Source organism: Pseudochaenichthys georgianus, chromosome 20 (assembly GCF_902827115.2).
Source record: "Pseudochaenichthys georgianus chromosome 20, fPseGeo1.2, whole genome shotgun sequence".
NCBI classification, from domain to species: Eukaryota; Metazoa; Chordata; class Actinopteri; order Perciformes; family Channichthyidae; genus Pseudochaenichthys; species Pseudochaenichthys georgianus.
Genome location: NC_047522.1, coordinates 20,178,744 through 20,202,280, shown reverse-complemented (window position 1 = coordinate 20,202,280; position 23,537 = coordinate 20,178,744). Strand labels below are relative to the sequence as shown.

Sequence of the window (23,537 nt, the reverse complement as noted above, 5' to 3'; positions counted from 1 at the left end):
AACACAAACGCCGCTTCTTACATCGGCTCACCGGAAATGAAGTTGCAGCTGTGCTTTTGTGTGGGAGAGTTTTTCCTCCTTTCCCATCAATCTTTAAATCTCCCAGTGCCAGGCAGGTATTCACCCCCCATCATTTTTGTGCTTGTTTCCACAAAATAACTCTCTTCCACTCCCTCACCCCACACTGCGCCTGTATGTTCACTGTGCTCCTCCTTGTGATGGGTATTGTCATGAGACAAAATTGTTCAGTGGTTTTCAATAACACGTCTTTGTCTGCCGAGTTTTCGCACAAGCTGTCAAGCGTCGGATAAAAATGAAGTTGCGTGTGTGTGTGTGCGAGAACCTGCGCGTCTTGTGGCGCCGGTACAAAGCGAATTATCACACTTTGAACATGCAAGTTCATTTTCTGACAGGCGGCATTACATCTTCCCTCTTTTCATTTTCACATCAGCACTTCTCTTTAGAAAGGCCCACTACTCCAGGCTACTCAGATTGAACTGCGCTAAACCTGAATAGGAACCTTTGCCGTCATTTGTTTAAAAGCTTCCTTCGAGCTTTTCGCGGAGAGACTGAAAGCTCCTGCAATGCCAATGCCCAAGAGTCAAGATGGGGTACATCTGAAATGGATTTCAAATCAGGGAGAAAAGTGCTCATTCAACTAGTGTGTGTGTGTGTGTGTGTGTGTGTGTGTGTGTGTGTGTGTGTGTGTGTGTGTGTGTGTGTGTGTGTGTGTGTGTGTGTGTGTGTGTGTGGGTGTGTGTGTGTGTGTGTGTGTGTGTGTGTGTGTGTGTGTGTGTGTGTGTGTGTGTGTGTGTGTGTGTGTGTGTGTGTGTGTGTGTGTGTGTGTGTGTGTGTGTGTGTGTGTGTGTGTGTGTGTGTGTGTGTGTGTGTGTGTGTGTGTGTGTGTGTGTGTGTGTCGCTATATTTAACATGTTTGTGTTGTTCCTTTTAGAGTGGTCCTTACCCAGTCTAACATGTTGTCATCCGTTAAGTTCCAAGTCCCAATGTAATATTTATCAGAGCAACGTCCAACTTCCGTGAAACATTTACTCTGCTCTTCTGTCTTTGATGAATTATTCCTCGTTGTTTGGTCTATTTTCATTTTTTTTTTGTGGATATTTCCCTGCAAACAAATGTAGTGTTCAAATCAAGTTGTATTTATATAGCACATTTTTAAAACGATTTTTGGTCGAGCCAAAGTGCTGGACATGCAATAAAAACACTTATGTTAAACACTACAATAGCAAACGGGGGCATTTAAAGAGCTGGTCGATAAATAGACTTCAAGGTGTTAATAGGTTGTTGTGCAAGTTAATGATCTGCACTTTGAAGTTTCTGTGGAATTACAATTGTTTTTGTATCCTCATTTCGATGTTACGTATGTTGATGATGTTTTGTTTGTCCGTAGCTTCTCCGCAGTTCGCTGGTAAACAACCGCACGCAGGCCAAAGTGGCGGAGGAGTTGGGCATGCAGGATTTCGCCATCACCAACGACAAGACCAAACGCCCCGTGGCTCTGCGGACGAAGACTCTGGCTGACCTGTTGGAGTGTATGTTCACAACCCTTTGATTCATTCGCAGAGAAAAGATCTTTATAGATCCGTCTAAACCCCTACTCAACTTTTTACCTTGCACGTCTCTCCAGCATGTGCGGTTTAAGACGGCAGCATGAAGTACTATTATTGATTTCTTTGTTCCCTTTGTGCAAGATGTCAAGCACAGTCATTTCTCTGCTGAAGATGCTCCCTATGTGCTTAGTATGACTGGAGTGGTTAGTGATGATTTGTCTTTCTCTTTTTCCACCAGCTGCCACAATTCATAATTGACTCCTGGTGTTCTGCTACCTCTAATAGATTTTTGGAGCAGAATAAGATGTAAAATCAAATATGCCTTGTTAAAGAAGTGGATGGTGAAAGACATTTTGGCAGCTGAATGAAAAATGATCGTGGTTGTTTTATCCACTCCAATTTAGTAGACTTGCTTTCATGGTATAACAGAAAGCAAAGTGGGCATTTGGCTGGAAGGTATAGAGTCTCACGACTAAAGCATTGAACACAATTCATCCTTAATGTGTACAACAGTAGAAGCTTTGCTGCAGCCTCCCTCCTTTTACACATTTCTATAGAACTGAATTTAAAAAGGAAAATAAAATGCAAAACAATCAAATCAATTCTACGTGTGCTCCAGGGCAGGAGCAGTGAGTAGGCAGAACTTATATTTCAAATCCATTTGAATATGTTATACATTTTAATGAGAAGAAGTATTATTCTGCCCGTTTCGCATATTTGACTTTCTACTCTTTATTACATACATGTTTAAACTGTATGTGGTCCCAGCTGTGCTTAGGCTTTTCCCTACACGGTGAGATTAAAGGTAGAAAGTCACTGTTTATTCAAATAACTGGTTACAATAGCATTATTATAATATAGTGGAGTCTGGCTAATGGGTTGCGTGAGATAAAGGGACAGAGCAGGGTTTCTTTTAATTTAAATAATAATAATAATTTCAATTTATATAGCGCCTTTCACGAAACCCAGGGACGAATTTAAATAATGTATCCAAAGAAATGCCTTAATTCATAATAATGTCTTCAAACATTCATTCAAAAATATAGAAATGCTTAACCATTGGAAATTAGATTTGTATTTTTAATGCACTGCATTGTACAATTATTGTCATATTTTAATTGTTAATATTTTAATGTTTTTTAAAAATAATCTACTTTATGCTCGTCACATTATTGTCATGCAGATACAGATTACAGATTAATTCTATGTGAACATGTCAAATATTCTTTCAAAATCTTAAAATAATACATCCTACCCCCCAATCCCCATGTTCTCAAATATAAAAATAGATGGCTGAAGAATATGGCTATTAGCATCAAACAAATGAAGCTACACACACACTCATTTCTAAGGAAAGTGTGGTTTAGTGGATCGCTTGTCCCAAATAATATTTTCAGAGCATGCAGTGACCGCTCCACGTGAACAGAGGAACAAGTGTAGGCGGATGGTGAGAACAATGGTTATGGGATTGAGCCCACGTGCGGTCCTCGTTAGACCAACAGAGAGCCAGCAGCCATGGTGACTGTGGTGCATCCCACATTGGCATCGAGATGGACAAAAACAATGGAGAGAAAAACGCAGTAAAACATTCCAGGTCAGCATTCAATAGGCATACTTTAATACATGAGCTTCATTTGCCTTTCAAATGATCTTTCAAAGTTGAGGCCAGAGCAGAGTTGATGACACAGGAAGGGGACGAGGGTCAGCGCTGGAAATGAGTGCAGCTCCCGCTCATATGAACAGTTGTGCCCCGCAGCTACAGCAGGCCCCCTGACATATTACCTATTATTCTCCTCTCGCGTCCCACTGTCTTAGTCACGGAGATGAGTGAGCGCACTGGCAGCTAATAGAGGAGGAAAACAAAGAGTCGGCCACGAGATGAAGATGACACCCAGCACCTCCTGCTTACATTTCAAATAGTTCCCGTTCAGTTAGACCGCTGGTTACTCTCATTCAGCTTGACATTTAGTTGTATCTTATATAGATGTTTCCCTGACCTCTGTGTGGCCCTGGCTTTACCAATTGCCTGTTTGATGGAGGGAACCATCTTTTCCAATTGTTTTACATTAAAGGTGGGGTAGGTAAGTTTCAGAAACCGGCTCGAGATACACTTTTTGTTATATTCCATGGAATGCTCTTAACATCCCGATAGCAATGAATATCTTAAGTGCTTTGACAAAAAATCCATAAAAAAATGTCATCTGTGGAAGCCATAATACTGTAAAAAGTACAACCAATCCGTTTAGCCGGCCCGGCTAAAGTAACTGGATGGCCTACCTGCCTGTCAGCCTTCCATCGGGGCACAAACTTATCTCGTGCCCTCATTGGTCATGTGCGCGTTCGTGTGTGTTGGAGGAGGGGCTCTGTAAGGAAGTGGCAGATTTTCTCCGGTTGTGTATTTTCAAATTCTAGCGATCTCGAGCCGGTTTCTCAAACTTACCTACCCCACCTTTAACATTGTGTCACTGTGCTGTGTGGCAGAAAAGAGACAACGGCCACACATCATCTACTGTCTTCTTCTGATACATTTGTACAATTGCTGTCTTTATTCTGTTCTTTTCTGCAGCTTTCATCGCGGCTCTCTACATCGACAAAGACCTGGAGTATGTGCACACCTTCATGAATGTCTGCTTTTTCCCCCGGCTGAAGGTGAGCCCCTATTGATAGTCGTTCACCACTTGCACCTGATCAATGAGCCGCTCCGCCGGGCACCTTGCAGCGAGAGCGCCATGGAGATGATTAGGAGGGAGCTAATGGCCCCGGCATCGACGCACGGCCTGAAGTGGTGCTCGGCTGGAGAGTGACTCTCGCTGACTTGATCACTATTTTAGTCTCCTTTAAATAGAAGCTTTGCAGTGTCGTCCGTCTTTAATTTTTGGCTGTTGACCGCGTCCACTTCTGGAAATCATTGGAGTGTCCGAATATAAAAATAAGAGACTAACATGAATAGAGCTAGTGGGGGGGGAACCCAAACTATCACATACTGTCTCATATCTAGGTGTAAGGACTACTCAGATATTCTACTTAAGTAAAAGTAGAAAAACATTCTCTGTTACAAACAAAAGTCCTGCATTTAATATATTAAGTAAAAGTACAGAAGTATTAGCATCAAAACAACTTAGGCACTTTTACTTTTGGTACTTTCATTTCCCATTTTAGAATCATATTCAATTACTGGGCTTACTTTGTCCATGCATAAATGTATTCATCACGCTGTAAAAGGTTGATCTACTTTTAATTACTTTATCTACAGCTGCTGGATACTTTTAATTAGATTCAAGGTTTATTGTCATAACATATACAAAACGATGGTGTAATTATGTAATGCATGCAACACTTAGATCCTAGGTTCCTCAACAGTGCAATTTACAAGACATAAGAAAATAATAGATATAAAAATGTTAATTAAAATAGTGCAAGCTTAGGTGTTTAATAGTCTTATGGCTTGTGGGGGGAAACTGTCTCTGAGTCTGGTGGATAGTTTGTTGCTGGGGTGGTGGGGGTCTTTTATAATCCTGTAGAGATCCTCCATGGATGATGTGTAAATTACATATGATAGTTTATTTATTTGTTTATGTACTTTTTGTTTTAACTAATAATCTGAATCTGTAAAGTAACTACCAACACATTTTTTCAAATAAATGTAGTGGAGTAAAAAGTACAATATTGTCTTCAAAATTATAGTAGTATAAAAATACTCAAGAGAAGTACAATACTCAAGAGAAGTAAAATACTTGAGTAAATGTACTTTACACACCGCTCATACCTAAAGGGGCATGTGCCTACACACAGGTACGTGCCTACACACAGGCTGCTGTCTGAGCACCCACACAGCGTGGACTTCTCCTTGTGAAGCTGCTGCAGCGCTCTGATGCGCCATGCTAATTGCTGTCTTGGTGAACCTCTCCAGGGAGAATCCCCGGCTCTGGAGGAGCTGAGCTTTGCGTCATGGTCGCTGCAAGAGAGCACCTCATTTCCACTTCCAAGAGAAAGTTGTGAAACCGCCAGCGAGTCCCCTAACACAGCCTGCTGGAAACCACAGTGTTGCAAACTGTGCTGCTTCATCCAATTTGGACAGGAATAGAAAAGCAAAACCAGGGACATAAACGCTGCTTCCCTTATGTTCGCCTTTTTTTCCTTACGAAGTACAGTGCTAAAAAAAAAAAGAAGCGGCGTAGCATATAGCTGCTCTTTTGAAAGAAGCCTAATTTCTCGGCTTTAGGTTAAAGGGGTGTAGAGGCCCCCCAGAGAGAGGGGAAGGAGAGAAAGGGAAGCAAAAGCTAGAACGGTGGGATGGAGGAGTTGCGGGGGGGGTGGCAGTAAAGCGAGAGTAGGAGAGTGCGAGCAACAGAAGCAGAAGCACTCTTTGTAGAAAATGAATAGGAGCAGACAGTTCTGGATTCAAAGTCTGCCTTTTTATGACAAGGCTGCCTCCCTGTTAATGGAAGGGCTTTTAGAAGTCCCCCTTGGATAAGAGAAATGTATCAGGGCTGCACACCTGGGAGGCTCCCAGGCGCTCTTTATATCTGGCCGGGGATTGGCTTTTGTCTTAAGTAGCCTGTGATTTGTACTCACCGCGAAGACACAGATGGAGAGCCAGTTAGGGAGCGAGCAAATAAGTGAGTGCTAAGGAAGAGGGGGGAAATGGTGGAAGAGGGTCATGGCAAGAATGAAATAAAAGCATGAGCGGCCGCGGGAAAGAGCTGCGGGTGATTTCTCTGATTCGTTGAAAGTGTATTTTTTTGTTATGGTTTGTGTGTTGTAGGAATTTATCCTCAACCAGGACTGGAATGACCCAAAGTCCCAGCTGCAGCAGTGCTGTTTGACCCTGAGGACAGAGGGCAAGGAGCCCGACATCCCTCTGTACAAGTAAGAAAACACTGCAGGCGTTTGAAGCTGAGCTAAACAATCATTTTCTCCCCAACATTTTGTGTACCCTAAGTTAAGGGTTGTATATGTTCCATAATATAAGGACGACTTTGCAGCTCAATGAAAAACACCTGGCCTTTACTTTTAGCTAACCGTGTATCCAATACTCGAACCAACATTGTAAGTGTTTATCCTTTAAGTTATTTGAACAATTTGTCCTTTATTTTAGCTTATGTTTTCATCTACCGTATGTTTCCATTACTTCTTGATAATAATCTCACCTTTTTATGTTACTTCTATTTGAAAATTGCTATTACAAACTTATTTGTGCTTCTCTGCTAATTCTAACACTGAACGTGTAACATTCACTCATACGTCTTTCAATTATCCCAATGCACCCATAGAAGTGAAAGGAATAGCTATATATTCATTTATATACTGTAAGGAGCAACCTCTATCAAAACTAAAAAGCGTTGGAAACATTTACTGTTAGCACTTTGTTTCCATAGTAACAAACTGACACTGTTAAACTGTGTATGTGTTAACACGACAGAACAGGGACGTAGGTTGAGTCCACTACAATATGATTTATTATACAATGTATTACATATTTTCGAACTAACTGAAAAAGCTAATATCAATGCCCTGAAATAGCACGTGTTCGCTGCACATGCAAAATAAAAACATATATTGTCCCTCTCTTCATTGTGACCCAGTCCACATTTGAGATGTATTCAGTCAGGCGTCACACGGTCCAAAATACACATTGGGAGAGATGAAATGGCACAAACATAATTTACCGGCGCGTGCTCTTCGTCCCTGAACATTGTGAATAGCTGTGTAAAGGTCTCTGTTGTTGTGATATACAAACACCCCCAAAGAGACCTCTTATTTGACAAAAGGTCAAGGAGCAAGTGTCATTTGACTGAATGCTTCTGAGAGCTGCCATGAAGCAGCGTGTTTGTCACCATGGAAACTGACAAACAGTGTTTTCTCGGAGAGGAAAAAAAGAGGTCAGCGGCACGCACAAGGGCAGTTTGAGTCGGAGCAGTTTTATTTACAATGAACTCCACAATCCCGCATTCATTCGGTTCCCTCTTTGTCTCTTCCTAGTATCTATTTAAATCTCCTCTAAGCCATCCTCTTTCTATCCGTCTGCCTATCTGCCCGACAGATGAAGAACTGCTGGAGGAAACTTTTGGATTTTGGATTCACAAAAACCTACATAACTCCCCGAAAACACAAGATGGCCCCTTTGAGCTATCCCCCAAGAATCCTCGGCCCCAAGAATCCTCGGCCCCAAGAATCCTCGGCCCCAAGAATCCTCGGCTGTGTATTCATCCTGTCGGATGAATACACAGCCGAGGATCTTGGGCAACCTCGTGAAGTGACCGGCTGGTCAATAATCCTGAATCATAGACCCCTCGGTTTCCTGACGCAGTCGTTGGCGCCGAGTCAAGACAGACCGTCTTTAAGGGTCCGCTTGAGTTTGTTTACAAGTGTGAAGAGTAGAGAAACAGAGGGGTGAGACAAGAGTGTGAGTCACAGCGAAAGAGACTAAATGACCGAGGGAGGGCAGGAAAGGACACAGAGAGGGGGGGGGGGGGGGGGAGTTAATGCACCGAGCCCCCTGCTAAAGGTTCCCTGGTGAATGTGTCTGGCCGATGACAGATTCGCACCTCAACCCCGGCACCATCACTCCACTGTACATCACGGCTGCCAGGACACACCAGGGAACACACACACACACACACACACACACACACACACACACACACACACACACAGTCTTTCACATTGTGCAGGGAGAGGCCTGAGTCAGTAAGTAGCTGCTTTTAGTGCGCGCTAAAGCTCGTTCGGGCCCTCTGCGGTGCCGTTCCTTCCCCTCGCACACTTCCATCTGTGTGTCGCCTTGAAGTAGACAACCTCAGCTCACACGGTTTCCTTTGCTCTGTTATTTTAGCAGGCCTATAATTCCAAGTGACACGTTCTCCCTGTTGAGACTTGGCTAAAACGCCGCCTATAAAAGTCTTATTTGCTGCACACATCCTCTGTGCTTCTTCATTTGTAAGAGAGAAAGGGGGCTGCATTATTGATAAAGTGTCATAAGTGACCACATTGCATTAAATATGGATCGCTCTCCTGAAATAAGTAAATTGTCTGTGAATAATTTAGGTGACTCACAGCTTGGGCCTGAGATGTTTATGCTAATGTTAACATTTCAAACATCTCCCAAGTTTTGTCTTCTGCCTTGTACTTATGTCCCTGCAGGAATGTAACAACATTGACAGCTTTATTTTTCTCCCCCCCCCCCCCTCTCCTAAATGAGGTGCATCTGTGGATCAGTCGGTGATATTCTGTTCTCGTAGCTTTCCTAGTCCCACTTAAGCTTCTTCATTGTTTACCCTTCTAGCGCACCAAAGACTCGCGGGTCCCTCAAAGACTATTGTCATTCTTTCATTTCAACTCCTCTCCCAACACGTCAGTTTCTTTTACCAGCACAGAGCGTGGTATCTGAGGATGATGGCTGTGGGGAGTGGGGAAGGCTTTTATAAGTTGTTTATAGTTCCCTCAAATGGCTTCTGCGCACTTTTAAAACACGCTACGGGATCACAGCTCTGCTCCCCTCCTCCGCTTGAGATGAATTATTATTTGTTCAAATTGAAAACTTTATTTCCCTCACCTCCCTTTTTCTCGTTATTTCTCCGAAGGACAGAGTCCCTCAGTGTCCTTGTGCCTTTCTCCTGGATATTATTATTATTTCTCAACTCTACCCTCCTCCTTGTCATCTACTATTTCTATGTTTGAATTCACAGGACCCTGCAGACCGTGGGGCCTTCTCACGCCCGCACCTACACCGTGGCTGTGTATTTCAAAGGGGAGCGAATCGGCTGTGGCAAAGGCCCAAGGTGAGTGAGACGGTACAATATAACAAGACACAACAGGACAAGGAGCTGCACTTCTCAATGCACCGCTAATGGGCTCGAGAATAATGGCTGCGCTCTATTGATGGTGTTTATTATAGCAATTAAGCTCTTGTTGGCCTCTTCTATCGGGAGAGACATTATGCAGAATGAAAACGAATCGATTCATTATTGATTTGATGTAAATTGTGTTACGGAAATATCACTTTGTGCAGAACGAGAATCTGTCACCAGGCGACACTGTATCTGGGGCTGCTTTCTGCTCTACCTGGGATATTGTGTTTGCAGCAGGACATTTATGTGTCATTCTGTGTCCCTTTTGTGTGCGCTCACACATTCCCGCTTTTGTAAAGTAAAGAAAGTGAATCTCTGTGCAAATGCCTTTTCAGGGTTAAAGGGTTGACAATAAAGCTGCAGCTGAGCCTGCGAGAAATGAAACGTAAATCCATCAAACATCTTTCACCCACACCCACACATGTGGAAATTCCCCCTCCACAGCCCCCTACTTGAAAGCGCTCTCTCTTGCTCTAAGCTGGCGATAACTTTGTCCCTTCCATAGGATCTCTGACAGCTTACTGTTTTTGTATTTACATGAGGTAAGCTCGCAGCCACCTCCGCTGCCGGGCTATGATCAGGCACACATGAAATATACCAGGGACGTAAACAGTGCCCAGCGCCAATCGGCTTACCTTTCTCAAATGTGTGCACTGTTACCTGCAATTGTTAGTCTGCGGGCTCCTTCAACACAAATATAAAGCACCTCTGATAATCCTCTCAATATTGTGCCTGTTTCTTTGACTGCATTTTTTTTTTTTTAAAGGGCCATTTTGATTATGCTAAAGACCTTTTCTCTTTCTCCCTCTCTCTCCTTTTTAAAAAAAAATATTTCTAATCTAGCATCCAACAGGCGGAAATGGGAGCTGCGATGGATGCGCTCGAAAAATGTGAGTTGTTTGGCAACATGAAGCCCTCCACTCCACACACACACACACACACACACACACACACACACACACACACACACACACACACACACACACACACACACACACATACATACACACACACACACATTCACTCTTTAAGCCGTTCACACGCGTTGCCTCAGTGTTGTATATTAGCCTTGGCCGTAGAGTATGCAAGATGGCTGGCAGAGCGCTGTGGTCTGACCAGCCGGTTGGCGGCGACATATAGGACATTAGGCGGTTTGAAGTGCTCGCCCAGAGCACAGCCATGGGGCCCAGCCAGACACAGAGAACCAGTAAAACAAGGCCGGGGGAAGCTAAGCGTCCTCAACCATGTCCATCATCCCAAGAGACGGCAGGAAGTTACTGTCGAGGGCCACGCAAAGTTCTTGGTTGTGTTTTTGTGTCCTTTAAAGACCATGAGAGCGGAGCATTATACTCTAAGCGACTCTATTGTGCTCGGCGCCTCTTCACATTTGAAGGAGTGCGGCTCATGCGTCCCTAGGTGCCGCTTCACTCCTTGGCTGTTTTTCATCTTGTCATCAGTCGCCACTTAAGGAAAATAGTGTGTGTTTTTTTTTAGGCATTTACAATGTCTCGTTCTTTGCCAAGGAAAAAAATACAATTACAAAACTCTCAGACACTCATCCACGAGCCGGTTCTATCTTCTCCCATTCCGCTTATTCTCCATGCATATGGGTGTGAATGCAAAACATCAGACAATACATTAGAGGGTAAAGAGTCGGGGTGTGTTTGAGTGCAGTTTTTGGCCTGGTCTTTTCTGCTATCGCTGTGACCTGCACATTAATCAAATGTACAATTTGTTCTTCACTCAACTAATTAGATAGAGTTGAGCACAAATGGCTTTGTTGGAACAGGCCTGCACAACTCGCAAAGGGCAGGGGGTGAGACTGTGATTTCATTTGGCTCCCAAATGAGTCCTCCAGCCATTTGTGATTGATACTGTTTGTGCGCCCAAGCTTTAGCTTTTTATGAAACATTAGCGTTGTGCTGGTATTATTTAAAGCCGTTCCCTCAGCCTCCCTCCGCATTCGGCTCTCCCTCCCTCCTTATCAGGGGGCGTAGTTCAGTGCACACACTCTCTCTCCTGTGTCTTCCTCCCTTCCCTTAATTCGTCCCCCCAGTGTACACCTCTGTCACCATGATTGATAGATGCTCATTGCTAGTAAATGAACATTTCCCCCCTCATAAATTGCTGTTTCATGTGACTAGATTAGCGATGCCTTGTAAAAGGTCGTCTCTTCAAGTCTTCTTTCCTTCAGGCGCAAGATGTTTTTAGTTTAAGGGCTTTGTTTGACTTTGTATTGTCACTTAATTTAAAGCTGCCAATTTTTAAGTCACCCCTCAGCTAAAAGTACTCTCACTAAGTTCCTGAGGTGAGCCTGGAAATGATTTGGTATTTGTAATTAATTACCAAGTAAAAAATGCAGATAGGCTCCCTTCTAAATATAAACAAGTTTTTGATAAGATCAAATGGGCCAAATTAACACAAGTAAAAAGTAGAATATTATTTACATTAAGAGTGCAAGGAATAGCATTAAATATAATGTGAAAGGGACAATATGAAGACACTGTAAACAGATGGATGAAGTTTGGTTTTGCTTAACACATTTCTATAGAGATAATTAGCAACGTAGCAGGGTTCAAACCCCCTTTTGTATGATGGGCCGTCTCTTGACCATGAGCTTACCCAACGAGACTCCTCGTTAGACGGCGTCCCCTCCTATCGGAGCCCATTGTCTCATGTGATCGTCAAGGGCCTCGCTTCATTTGTTCCCATAGCAAGACTAATCAAGGACATTAGCCCTGGTGTCATGTAATTCGTCATTGATTGTCTTGTTGGCCCTCGCTGCAGCATCGGCTGAACCATTACTCCTCGTGTACAACAGCCCTACCTTGTGTTACACTCGGATCGAAATCACCTCCCCGCAACACGTCAGGTTTCATTGCCATGTTTTATTTAAGGCCTCCTCGAGTATCAGGAGCGCTTTGAGCTGGATTGAGCCTTTTTGTCTGGTTTCTGCTGCAGAGCTTTCCCTGGCAGACAGAAACCCGGCGGTGAAAGACATGGCCGTGTTCAGTCAGACAGCTCAGAGCTCATTACAATATTTGGTCTGTATCCGAACCGCTGGTGGCTCGGCTGATCCACATTATGATGTATGATGGCCCACGTTTCTGACAGTCTCCTGCCTGTATCCGTCAAGGCAGAATGAAATGTTAACCAACTCCTGGACCGGGAGGAAGATGAGTGCAAACAAATTGAGCTGAGAGCAGCCGGGGTTCTGAGCGAGAGGAAGACTGTGCAGACCCTGAGGCTCCACGCACCTTTAGGTCTAAGGCTGCATCAAATATACATGGAGAGGGCTTAACCATTTATCATGCATCCTTACAGATAGCACTGTGTCTGTTTTAAAGTCTCTCTCCAAGACCCAGCCCCCTCCCCTTCCTAGTTCTCTTAGCTTCCTCGCAGCTGCTTGTTTTTCGCAAACAATGCAATATCTGTTGAATAAGATGTGACTCATAGCTGGAAGGGGACTACTTTTTTCCTCCTCAGCTTTCTCTAAACCCCTTAATCTCCGGATGAAAAGCATTGGATGGATAGAGGCAAAGTAGAGTACAGTATGCAGGATCTATTTTCAATGGCTTGGGGCTTTTGTTTGGCCTTTGGCATGGCGGGGAAATCCCTTCATCAGCGCCGCCATACAGGTGCTCTATGGGCTCGCTGTAGGTGGAGTCGTCTCACAGCCCGAGCGAGGCTGAATAGTGAATGCCCGAGTGAAAGGACATGTGGGGAGCTGATCCCTCATCATCCAGCTGCCGTGTGAGCGCCACCACTGCTGTCGGCGGGCACAACAGGCCGCGTTGTTGCCGAGGCCAACAGCAACGACACCCTGAATCTCAACCTCCGTCCTTGAGAGGAATTACCGCATTGTCCATAAACAAAAGACCTGAGCCCGGTTAAGTGCGCCAACGCCTCAACCAGAGATCGGTATGCAGAGTGTTCCTCAAAGGGTCTCCAGAAGAATCCTCAGTAGGTCTTTGCCCAACGCAGACTGAAATGAAAAGCCTTGTGTATTATTTGACGCCTGCTCTTGTAATGTAAATGGCCAGAGCCTCTCGAGTGGGTTATTCTAAAGTCATCTCCGAGGGAAAAACGCTGGTGATTTCCATATTTTAAGTGCAATATGTAGTTTTCTCTCCAAGGCTTACCAAGTGTTCTTACTCGCCCAAAGCATATTGAAATGGTGTGTCTGTGTATCCAGGCATGTGTGTGAGACACATTTCCCTTGGAATATTTTTTTAGATTCTCGCGCATTCTTTCTTGAGGATTTTTTTTTTTTATTCGATCCGTCTTTTTTTTAATAGGATCTGCCGCTATCTTGCATTATTCCTTTTAGTTGCCATAATGAGGAGTTAGAGTAGCAGGAGGAAAAACACATCTTCCTCTAAATGTGAATTCCAGCATTTCATTTTCTATCAAATGTTTGGATTCTGATGAAAAGAACGACAAACATCTCAAATACTACACGGCCTTTAGTCTACAGCCAATTCTTCTACCAGGCAGCTGAAGAATGTGTTGCTCTGAGGCCAACATTCATTCATTCCAAAAAGTGAATGAAAGTGTGAAAGATAGAGATTTTTAGTTACTACTCAAGGTGACTTCTTCAAATTGTGTGTTGTGTCCAAACAACAAAGGGAATACAATGCATTGTGTTCCTTTTTTATATTTTTGTGAGTTACAAGTCTGTTATATTTGTACTTTATTTTATTTATAATTTTCTTTTTTTATATATCATGTTTCCCCCCAAAACAATGGTGAGCATCAAATAATGTAAACTGTAAATGTATAATAGCAAGTAGCAGATCAAATCTATTACATTGCATGTTACTTGTTAGACGCTTTTATCCAAAGCTCAATACTGTGGACAATCCCCACAGAAGCAATTTGTATCGTATATAGTAGTTCACATTTTTTAAAACGGCATTGTTAACGACAGCTAATTCCAGCCATTTTCCTTATGAGTTTATAATAGAAGCCCTCCACATGAATCACATTTCAAAGGTCCCTCACTCGTTTGTGAAATGTGAGGCTTTACTCATATGTCCATTGTTGTGAAATGACGGTAGCAAAGTGCATTTCTAACTTGATTAATGACTGGAGTGCTTAATGAATTCTCAGTCATCTAACCCCGGAAACACCCAGAAAGAAGTTCTAAATGTGCTCTTAATTGGACATTAGATGAGGCAGTTTATAAATACACCAACTCCTCAGAATCCAGATGGATAATGTGTCGCTCCAACGTGGGGGAAGCGCTTTTACTTCTGTGGCGTGTTCCTCCGACCGTGCTTATGGGGCTTCAGCAGCCGTTTCCGGGAAAACATTATCCACACCAGATCGTATGATAGTCGGCTCAAACCCTAAGGCGGCATATTATCAGCCGTGAGTCCACTGTCTGGACAATAGTCCTAATTAAATTTGCCCATTTATCGGAGGGTAATATACACTATCTAGTATTTAGACTGCGACACGTTTTCTGTTGTTCTGGCTCGGTACTGCAGGACATTGAATTTTAAAGTGCTGACTCATAGCTTTAAGGATGTTTAAATCTGTATGAGGAATGCTTTTTATAAAAAGGGATAGGCATTTGTCAGAATTTGCATCAAATAATGATCAGTTACTAATGTTTTTTTCTAATTTTCTAGTTGTGTCTAACTACTCTATTACCTCCCCTCTTACTTCAAACTAAACGTAGCAAGGTACAGAGCGAAATACTAAAAATATGCAGCTGTTGAAACTCTTCCGAAGTGCGCAGTGTGTAATAAAGCCGTCGCAGAAAGGCCAGAATGAGAATCCTTGTGGGTCCTCTCCATTTTCCATCACAGATCGACTTTAAAACTTCTGTGGGAGGAAAAAGTATTGAAAGACGGATTTTAATTTGTTTAGGTCTGCACGGTCATGGTCAGTGACCGGAAAAAGTGCACTGTCAAATGTGTGACTCAGCGAGTTGACACAAACCACCGGGTCTCTGTCAGGCGTGCTGTTTTAAATTGAAGTGTGCGCTGGAGAGACACGGTAATAAACACTAAACGGAAAATTACCTTGGCTCTGAATAACAGAATCCCAGGTCAGTAGGGTGAACTCTGTCAGAGCTGGGAAATAAAGCGTTTCTGTTCAACCCAGGTACCTCCAAATTGGGTCAATGTTTTACTCACACTGAAGCTATGTTCCTCCAGGGGAAGTGAAATTCTCCTAAATAACTCTTCTGATAGAAAAAACTTCTTAACTTCTTCAAGGAAGTTGCTCTTCTCCATTTTAACATTGTAATGTATTGGGGTTTATGTGTTTAAAGATGTTCTCTTGGACCCTCAGAACTTGTGATGTTTCACTATTTTATATATTACACAGCATTATAAAAGAGTAGTTCGATTGAAGAAATAATCAAACAATAATAATTGGTCATAACTCCAAGATGTAAGTTGCAGCTAGTTGATCCATTGATTTACAATTCGGATAAAGGAACACTGTCTCTGCCATTTTCAAAGTTAAAATACAAAAGAAAAAGTCTGCTTCCTCTTACTCTTAAGAGTATCATATATTTTAATTTGTTTTTAAGTGTAATACTTATTTTAGTTATGGACTCTTGGCTAGACCAAAAAAGCAGTTTTAATAAGTCAGATTGGATTTTTGGGTTCTTAATTTTCACTATTTCCTAAAATGTTTACACCAAACGATCACTTTTTCTTGAAAGTGATCTTTTGGCCACAGGCAAACATGTGATTAATATCCCAAGTATGTCTGGATTGAGAGTTGAGGTAGTGAAACTGCATCTTTGACTCAGTTTCCTTTACCGACAGCAGTCCTATCCTGTCTCATTCCCCCCCTCAACACCGACCCCCCCCCCGTATTGGCCCAGATTGGGATAGTTTTACTTCAGCCATATTGGCATTAGGCAGAAAACCCTAAAGGAAACAGGGTTATCAAGTCATGAAACCATTAAAACATTTATGAATAATCGAATCTAACTGCAGGAATAAGTTATTAGTGTCTGCCTATAGGTTAACACCCCATCAGCGTATGTGTATTATTTGCTCTGCTGCCACCCTACACCATCTTATTACAGATCTCATTTAGAAATGTTCACTTGTAATTATGTTATCAGATCTCCCAGTCATTGTGCTGAAAGCAAACAAGGCTTGTCTAATTTCTTGTTACATTATCATTATTAATGAAATCACAACATGAGGGCAATTTAACCGCAATACTGCCGGCAACATTTTGGCTCATTTGGCCACGGTGACAACATGACACTCGCTTATGAAAACTATTGTGTGTGCAATCCGAGCCTAAACTGTCGGACTGACCTTGTCTCTTCTCACCCCTCTCTCCCTCTCTCTCCCCCTCTCTATCTGTTCTCCTTGGTCGACTCCTCTCTGTTTCCCACTCTGCCTCTCCTGCTCCAGATAACTTCCCGCAGATGGCTCATCAGAAGCGCTTCATCGAGCGGAAATACAGACAGGAGCTGAAAGATATGAGACGAGAGCGGGAGCGGCAGGAGAAGGAGAAGGAGAAGGAGAGTGACGAGCCGGAGGAGAGCAGGAAGTGACAGCATCTTGTTCTGAAAGCCAATCAGGAGCGGCGTCCACATTAAGGAGCTCTGAGTGCAGATGTGGCTGCCGTCCAGGCAAGAGCTGGCAAAAGGCAGCCGTGATAGTTTGGTAATGATGATGGACTGTTTCCTAAGTTCTCCATCAACACCGATGGGACTCAGGTGAGGAGTACCTTCGACTCTTAACCTGGAGATTTAGGAGGAACTCGTCCAGGATTCTCTTAAAGTGGAACAGAAGGCAAACGGCATTAGAAATGAAGCAAGACCCTTTCCTGTTGTATGCCGTTTAGTACTGTAGGTGTGTGAAAGGTGGCCTTATGTTGTCTTATTTTCATGTTTGTCACCTTTAAATATTGAGATTACTTTGTTGAGAGGCTCACAATGTTACTAACAAATGGAGAAAAACAGCTGACACGTTTTTAAATAAAGTATGTAATGCTAATTAAACCATGAAATATTGTAAATAAAGTTTCAGATCAACAGGTCGGTTTGCTTCTTTTTTTGTATCCGCTTGCAGAAACAACAGAAAAAGGGTTTAGTCTATGTGTGTTTCTCAATGTCGAGGACGCTTCCTTGGACTTGGTCCCTCCGAGTTAGGTCCTTCAGAAGCGATGCAAGAATCCTTCCTAGCCTCGGAAAACGAAGGATGGTGGAACAGGCTAACAGGTGTGCGTCATATGAGAGGCCCCGCCTTAAATGGAGTGCGATCTCCGCCAAAGAGTTGGGAAATGTGTCCGTGCGCAAAGCATTGTGGGGATTTTAAGACCGCGGAGGATACACATGTGCAGCCTCGAAATTTCCCTCAACGAAGTACGCAACGAAGTCCTCAGTAGAATTCCAAGGATCCTGGACATTGGAACAGTCCTTCGGCGGGACTCGATGACGTAGCATCCTTGAATTAGTGGCTCGGGAGCAGCTTTCCTCGACATTGAGAAACACCCTATGCGTTCAATCAGCACATTGATCCCATTTTTAAGCAAGCTTCTGGAGCACGGAGTCGAACACAATGAAACACGGAAGAGCTGGAACTTGATGGCAAACTGAAGATCTCTCCCCCAGTCCCATATATTTAGCTAGCTCTGAGAGAATAATCAACATTCTGCATGACAACTGTAACTAAGTCCTTCATCAGCTGACATCAACAGGCAGGAAGAGTAATGGCTGATGAGCTGGGTCAAAGGCTAGTACCTAAGCAAAATGTTTCCTCGACAACCATCTATTTTTTTTTTCTCCCCCCTTTCTTTTTAAACCTCTTTCCAAATCCGATTGGCTGTCTGACAGATCTTAATTATAGATTGTCTAATTAACAATTTCCTCAGTATAGCCTCTGGATCCAGCTCTTTAACAGGCCTTCATAAGAATTACCATCTGACGTGTCAGTCTCTTATATGGCGCATTTCCACTGCAGGGCCTCGCGCGGCTTAGTATGGTATAGTTAGGCCTTGGTAGGCCAGGCCCACTTTATGCTGCGTTTCAATTAGTTTAGTAGCTGGGGCAGTAACTATAGTAACGCAGTGTAGGCGGAGTCGTGACGTCATCTTCAATGCGAAACACAAAACATCAGCCGTTAGCTGTTAGCACTCAGAGCTCACAGCTCCTCATATCTGTTCAGAAACTAGACAAGTACAAACCACAGACTGTCTGTGTCATGGCAAATACAGTATGTGTCATGGCAAATACAGTCGCTGGTTTATTTATGTCTGGACGGTCGGCGCATATACAACGTTAGCTTAGCCGATCTCCATTCAGAAAACACACATTTTTAAGGTTTTTTCGCCTGTCATCTTGTCTGCAGACTTGTCAAAGCATTAATTCATTGTTTTTACTATCTGCTGCAGTGGAAATGCGCCATTATTATACTCAGATTTATTGTAGGTAATATATACGTAGCCTACCTGTGAGGACGGTAAATCTCTTGCTTGCTAGCCTGTGGCCACTAACATCATTCAGATAAAAGTGAAATTATCCTTCATAACCAGAAGAAAAACAAGGAGAGTTATTCCAGAAGAACATAAACCTTTCAAAGTGTCCATTCATGACGACGCTGAAGTTGGCTTCCGATTCAAAGCATCCGATTCCGCAGTTAAGGGGAAAGTTAAGGGACATTTAATTTACAGCGCTGAGCGAACAATCCTCCGTGTTTGAACCTCTTAAATCGCTGCATAGCCGATTTATTCCAGAGGGTCTAAAGATTCTTTATAACCCAGTTTCAGATTTGTGAAACCTTTATTCTATTTGTGAAAATACAAACAAGGGAGATTTCAGTGCTTTTTTCGCATCCTGACCACATTAGACCAGGTCCTGATCTAAAACCACGAGACCTACACTCATCAAATCTGGACTGGATTATCCCACAGAGGCTAAAGATTCTTTATAACACAGTTTGAGATTTGTGAAACCTTTATTCTATTTGTGAAAATACAAAAAGGGAGATTTTGCTATTTTTTTTTTATCTAGACCACATTAGACCAGGTCCTGATCTAAAACCACTAGACCGAGACTCATCAAATCTGGACTGGATTATCCCATAGTCTAAAGATTCTTTATAACCCAGTTTGAGATTTGTGAAACCTTTATTCTATTTGTGAAAATACAAACAAGGGAGATTTCAGTGCTTTTTTTACATGTAGACCACATTAGACCAGGTCCTGATCTGAAACCACTAGACCTACACTCATCAAATCTGGACTGGATTATCCCAGAGAGGCTAAAGATTCTTTATAACCCAGTTTGAGATTTGTGAAACCTTTATTCTATTTGTGAAAATACAAGAAGGCATAAAGGCTTGCCCAGCTGGGAGGTTCTCTGATTCTGATCCTGGCCTGCTGCAGCAGCGACCTCAGCCTTCCACCTGTGTTTGTATTTTTTTCACAAATCTCAAACTGTGTTATAAAGAATCTTTAGACTCGGATGCTCTGAATCGGAAGCCAACTTCAGCGTCGTCATTTCATGTATGTTTTTCAGAAGAATACCTCACAAAGACAACAGAGAAGCTGATTTTAAAGATTTTTAATCGTGTCATATAAATATTCAGTACAAAATATCACGTTTTACAAAGCAGATTGATGAATGGCCAACGATGAAGGGCCCTTACACTACCACGACCTCTCAAACTGTTTCTACATCGACAAAACTCCACTGCTCAATCACATTGTCACCAACACAGTATACCGTTGTAGAGGTGAGCCCGAGTCTACACATCAACAACCACAGATCTACCGCATCTGGAGAAAGAGGACATCACCATCTCAACTTTGAAGAAAGAACATAAATGGCAGTACGTTCAAATGTGCAACACTTTCCGTTATCTTAGCTGAGCATGGCGCCAATGCTTGGAGGTAATTATACTCTCCATAGGAAAACACAAGCACGTCTTTGTAATGGCGATATGCCGACACCCTGTATGGAGACAGAAAATAGTGAAGGGGAAAAAAATGCTTTTGTGGAGTGCTGCTGTCACGTTGATGTCCATTTGAGACCTCGCATTGTACCTCGAGGCAGAGAAGCAGATTCCTTAGAGTGAAGGGTTTCTAACCCCATTAAATGCTTATCACAGCAACACTGCCGCAGTCTGAAATGGCCACTTATATATGGGAGCCACAGCAACAAGCTAATAAACAAAAACAAGGGGGCGAAAAAACGAGTGCTTGTATACAATAGCAGAGCGTAAAGAATTGTCCAACCACTGTCAATTACATTGTTAAATGTGCTGCTCTGGAAAGCCTCTTTTGGAGTACAGACTGTGAAAAATTACACCATTATGTTTTGTTATTAGCCTATAATGTCTGATAAATGTCAGCCTCCTCCCATGTAGGCCTTTTGCTAAAGTGAGGGCAGAGCTTGTTATAGCTTTTATTATTTTACCCTCCAAGCCTCCAGTAATGAAATACATTTCATTACTGTTTAATTGTTGAAGTAATAGTGATTAAAAAATGGTTCCGTTTTGACATTAAATGCTAAACTGTTGTGTGTTCTCGCTGCAGGATAACGGTTTGACCTTCTCCAGAGGACACCGCTCTGGGTCAGTGGCCCGACAGGAGAGGCCGTCCGTCCCTCAGGAAATCAGCTGGGTGAGCTCCATGTTCAAAACTACACACAGTACAATGAGTAATGAAGGGCGGTGAACATGATTAGGAGTCATTTTAAAAGGAAAATACTGGTGCTCTTTGCTTTTTGGCACATCTCCAAAAACTGCTATGTTACATTTGTATACATTCGACTGTGGGCGGAGCCTCCTCTACACACAACACCTTTATCAGAAAAACCCTTGCTTTATGCTGTAGGTTTGTTTTTTAGACTTATTAGAATCCGACCACCCACAAAAAGGTAATCAACATTTTAGGCCACTTCTCATTGCGTAGTTTTACTTTTATAATTTAAGGCATTTCTTTTGATCAATTTCATCCGTTTATACTTTCTCAAATGAAGTATAAAAGCTTTACATATGGACAGAGTTTACATTTAAACACATGATTTATTTTTTTGTATGTATTTCTAAATGAAATATCATTCTTCCAGCTTGGTACATGAAGTCAAATCTCGCCGTGTTTCTTCATCACACGCACAGATACGAAAATAACATTGAGTGAATTGTTTTAATGGTCACAGGATGTTGCATCATAACAGCGCATGTGACTTTTAGATTTACACCATGCTGTACTGAGTGAATCAGACCAGCATTTCCCTCGAACCGAGCCTGGTGTTTCTTAGATTGGTTATCAGTTTCTCAGAATTTAACAGTTTTTTATTTATTTTTCAGCCTGTTGGGTGAACTGGAAAAATCAAGACATTCAGCTCAAGGTAATATTTGGCTCACCTTTCAGCATATTGTTTACAGCTGTGTGGAGATGATAATCAAAAATTATGGTTTTTGTATGTTGTTGCCATAAATTCCACATTTACCAGCTTCAGGTATGCTTTATTACTTTACCACTTGTCAACAGCAATGTTCCACAACACTATTTGAAAATTCATCCCTCCAATCTGTATCTGGATTCTCAGAGAGGACGATTGTGCAGCACTTCCTGCTCAAGCTGAGCTGTGGATGCCATCGCTTAAAGAAGGGATCTTTTGGACAATAGAAATCCCTTTTAAAAAAAAATTACTTTACAGCGTATCATATTACCGTACATACACAAGCTAAGATAGAACTCACAATATGCAGCATGTTTTTGTCCCAGAAACACTGAAAAATACATAGGCATATTTGTAGGGTTTACAAAACTGCTTGTTGAAAGAGTCCATCACACGCAGCTTTGAAAAACAAACGAAAAAGAAAATATTGGTATAGATATATTCGGGCGTCATGAACACCCTTACACACAGAAAATGTCTTGACACAAAGTCTCTTTTCACTTCACCCAGGCAAAACGCAACTAACACTGACTGGACACACAAAGCCTACGTCTGGTCACCGGGGACAACTGAAAGGTGAGCGGTGGCGTTGAGACGGCAGGTGGACAAACGGTGCTCGTTTCTTGGTCCTTTTTGCCATTTTTATCGCCACACATGCACCAGAACTGCCCGAAAGTTTAAAATGTGTTTCATTGACATTTTTCTCTCCTTGTCTTTGTGCCAGGCTCTCGTTAGGAATCCCTGTCGCTGTCGTCGCCCCCGTACATGTCGGCCAGTTTCTTAAAGCGGGGGCCCCACTCGCTCAGGTAGTTGTAGTCCTGGTCTCCCTCGGTGGTCACCGACTCCAGGGAGCTGAGGGACTCGGCCACGGAGCCGGTCCCTTCGTAGGCGTAGGTGGCCAAGGAGTCGTAGGGCGGCGCCGTGGGGTCACTGTCGTTGTCCTGCAGCCTCTGGTTGATGAAGTCTCTCACGTCCCCGTTGTGGTCCCGGATCGGGGGCAGCACGGGCCGTCGGACCGGGGGGAAGAAGGTCTCGGGGACAATGTCCCTGCGCTGCTTGCTCTCTTCGATGGCCTCTGGGTTGCGCAGTGTGCCGATATCAAAGGCCTGAGTGTCCTCCTCTCCGCCCCCTTCATCGTTGTAGCTGACAACGTTGTCTCTGACATCCTCTTTGGAGATGATCAGAGGCTCCTTCTTCCTCTGTCTCCTCAGGGCAGCAAACAGCACCACGATCACTACAGGGACAACAAACAAAGAGAACAAGCGTCAGACTTTGGTGACTGTTGTTGCTTTGCTCCCCCCTCCTTGTTCTGAAGGCCAGTGACTGTCCGGGGGGAATTGTTGATGTTGCATGAGTGTTCACTGATGTTCAGGGACTTTGTCTGACTTTGTAAAAACAGGCTCGGCTACCACAAGGATACATTATGTATGTTGCCTCCTCAGGGCCAAAGCTGCATACTTTCACAAGTAAGGCAGTTTAAGAAAACACAATACATTGTGTGAATGTGTTTTTAAATGTCATTTTTTAAGCCAAAGTATAGTATGTCGAAATCAAAGAGAGAGCTGCGTCATCTCCGTTCACTTGCTTCCGTTGACGCAACTCTCTCTTTATAGGGCTCTGGTCGAAAGGAAGCCATATTTCAACATGTCTTTTCTGTCATACTGTACCACGCTTGGGTTTGACACACTATATAACGTGCCTTATTCCCACATAAAATACCAGTCTTTT

General features: G+C 43.0%; 2 protein-coding genes across 4 annotated transcripts in view; one reads left to right on the top strand and one right to left on the bottom strand.

Annotated features, from left to right (window-relative positions):
- Positions 1-17,435, top strand: part of drosha (drosha ribonuclease III) — an 85,385-nt gene extending 67,950 nt beyond the window's left edge. The window contains exons 27-32 of the mRNA XM_034108601.1: positions 1,409-1,550; positions 4,135-4,217; positions 6,334-6,437; positions 9,254-9,346; positions 10,259-10,305; positions 16,810-17,435. Of these exons, the coding sequence (XP_033964492.1) occupies positions 1,409-1,550; positions 4,135-4,217; positions 6,334-6,437; positions 9,254-9,346; positions 10,259-10,305; positions 16,810-16,952 (612 nt within the window). The 3' untranslated portion in view covers positions 16,953-17,435. The remainder of the gene's footprint in view (positions 1-1,408; positions 1,551-4,134; positions 4,218-6,333; positions 6,438-9,253; positions 9,347-10,258; positions 10,306-16,809) is intronic.
- A 2,514-nt stretch (positions 17,436-19,949) lies between these two features.
- The window catches only part of LOC117465691 (cadherin-6-like), a 55,508-nt gene continuing 51,920 nt past the window's right edge, over positions 19,950-23,537 (bottom strand). For all 3 annotated transcript variants that reach the window (XM_034108658.1, XM_034108659.2, XM_071206892.1), the window contains one exon: positions 19,950-23,043. In XM_034108658.1, the coding sequence (XP_033964549.1) occupies positions 22,541-23,043 (503 nt within the window). In that variant the 3' untranslated portion in view covers positions 19,950-22,540. The remainder of the gene's footprint in view (positions 23,044-23,537) is intronic.